This window comes from Kryptolebias marmoratus, linkage group LG5 (genome assembly GCF_001649575.2).
Source record: "Kryptolebias marmoratus isolate JLee-2015 linkage group LG5, ASM164957v2, whole genome shotgun sequence".
Lineage (NCBI taxonomy): Eukaryota > Metazoa > Chordata > Actinopteri > Cyprinodontiformes > Rivulidae > Kryptolebias > Kryptolebias marmoratus.
Window position 1 is genome coordinate 930,385 of NC_051434.1, and position 2,367 is coordinate 932,751.

A 2,367-nucleotide genomic window follows, 5' to 3' on the forward strand; every position below is an offset into this window, starting at 1 on the left:
GGTTTAGAGCTCCAACAGGACCAGGTTCAGAGTCCAAACAGGACCTGCAGAGCAGAACTGCAGCGACTCGGTGAAAACACAGAGATGAAAGACGTTTCTGAACAATCTAAAGCCATCTGACCATCACACTCATCACGTCACAGACTACTTCCTGGTCTGTGAAAGAAATTAAAAACAGATCCTGTTTACGACACGGAGGCCTGTGATTGGACAACCAGACGTCTCTTTAAAAGATTAAAGTTTCTGTGAAATCACCTTCAGAGTTTCAGACTTTTATAAACTTCTGCTGTTAAAAATCATTTTGCCACCGTTATTTGGAACAAAATGTAAAATAAAAGAATGAATATTTTCTGTAGGACTTTATCAGCCTCTCTCCTGGTTGTGGAGGAGTTGTGGCCCACTCTTCTTTCCAGCGTTGCTTCAGCTCTCTGAGGTTCTGGTTCTGGTCCGTTCTGTTTGTCAGACAGATGGCCTCACATCTGACTCCAGAATCAGCCCAAACCATCAGCCCTCCACCACCGTGCTGACAGCTGCAGTGCATTCTGGGTAAACATCTGTCCTCTGGTTCTGGTTCTGGTCCAGAAGTCGGGCAGCCATGTTGTTTTTAGAGACGAGGTTTTCTGCTGCAGCTCTTCAAACAAGCCGAACTTCCAGGAGACAATTCATCTTCAATAATGGATATAAATGATGCTGTACTTTAAATAAAAATGATGCATAAATGTATTTATTTAAAAAGAAGAATCATTTGTAAACATAAATAAATGTGTATAATCTAATATTTAAAGCGTGTTTTTCTGCATCTAATTGAGTCTAAATCCATCTTTTCCCTCTGCGACCTGCTAACAGAGGCCTCCTTATAAAACACAGACAGGATCAGACTTTTTAAATTTAATTTAATGTAAAAAGACGGCAGCAGTTCTTTATTTTCCCCTCAGATGTTTCCTCCTGTCAGTCTCTGCCTCCCTCCAGTGGCCACACAATAAATAAAACCTGAACTTTCAGCAGCTTTTCACACATTCATGGCTCCTTTTTTATTAATCGTCACTTTTATAAAGAACACAGACTGTTAGAAAACCCAGTGTTGGACATGGAACGTAAAAGTTTACATCGACACAAACCCCAACAGGAAACACGTTTACATTCAGTTTGTAAAAAAACAGAAAAAGAGTCACAGAAACGCAGATTCTTCCCTCGTTTAAACATCTGTTTCTTCTGAAAGAAGTCCTTTTTTTTGGGTGAGAGGTGAGTAATTCTCATCTTCACATCCTGACAAATCAGCTCGACTTCCTGGTTTTATTTGATTTCTTCAGCAGTTAAAGGAGGGAATAATAAAACTCATTCCTCCTCAGGAAAGAGACAAAGTTAAAGAGTTCAGAGGCCTTTAAGGTGAGTTTACCTAAAAAACAACAAGAAAACCGATCGAAGGGTTTGAGATCCGATGATTAACGAAGCGACCGGCCGCCGCCGGGCCTCAGAGACACAGATTAACTCAGATTAACTCAGAGGAAACCAGAGGAAATCAAGGCCAGAGATGCAAACATTAACACTGGTTTCTCCCGTTAAAGTCGAGGAATTAAAGGTTCAGTTCGGAGTGTTTTTTTCCAACTTTTGGTCGATTCATTCAAAGCTGCAGGTAAAAAAAGTTTATTTACAGAAACAAGTGATTTTTATCCCTTTTCAGCTCGACACTAATCAGAAAGCATAAATAACACCTTTGATAAAAAGAAACTTAAAAAAACATCCTGTTTATAAAACCTAAACACAGAGTGATGCATTCAAAGTGCATAAAAGGATATTTATTAGAACACCTTAAAAGAAAAGACCCTTCAGGTGTCAGTTTGTGATTGGCGCTGCGTTTACCTGTCTGCCGCCGAGGATCCACGAGTTCAAATAAAAAGTGCTGGAAACCCCGGACTGACCGTTCGGCTCAGGAGGACAGTTTGGAGTAGCTGGGGGGTGAAAACTTCCGCTTCAGGTACTTGATGATGTAGAGAGGAAGACAGCTGACGAGTGTGATGGCCGACACCTTCCACAGGAAAGGCCAGGTGGTGATGAAGGACAGGTCTGAGAGGAACACAGAAGCTTTCAGAAATCCTGAAGGACCACCAACATGAAGACACAAAGTGTTCGGATCGCACTGCCGGCTTAAAGAAGCAACAAAAACTGGTTCAGACTTTAGAACATGCTCAACATCCAGTTAACACGGCTGCGCAGACCTAACCCTGACCGGCTGCGCAGACTGACCCAGACCGGCTGCACAGACTGACCCAGACCGGCTGCACAGACTGACCCAGACCGGCTGCACAGACTGACCCAGACCGGCTGCACAGACCTGATCCAGACCGGCTGCGCAGACTGACCCAGACC

The 2,367-nt window shown here is 43.0% G+C and overlaps 1 protein-coding gene across 1 annotated transcript in view; it reads right to left on the reverse strand.

Annotated features, from left to right (window-relative positions):
- Positions 1-876: 876 nt before the first annotated feature.
- The window catches only part of atp9b (ATPase phospholipid transporting 9B), a 30,740-nt gene continuing 29,249 nt past the window's right edge, over positions 877-2,367 (reverse strand). Inside the window, exon 28 of the mRNA XM_037975792.1 lies at positions 877-2,064. Within this exon, the coding sequence (XP_037831720.1) occupies positions 1,928-2,064 (137 nt within the window). The 3' untranslated portion in view covers positions 877-1,927. The remainder of the gene's footprint in view (positions 2,065-2,367) is intronic.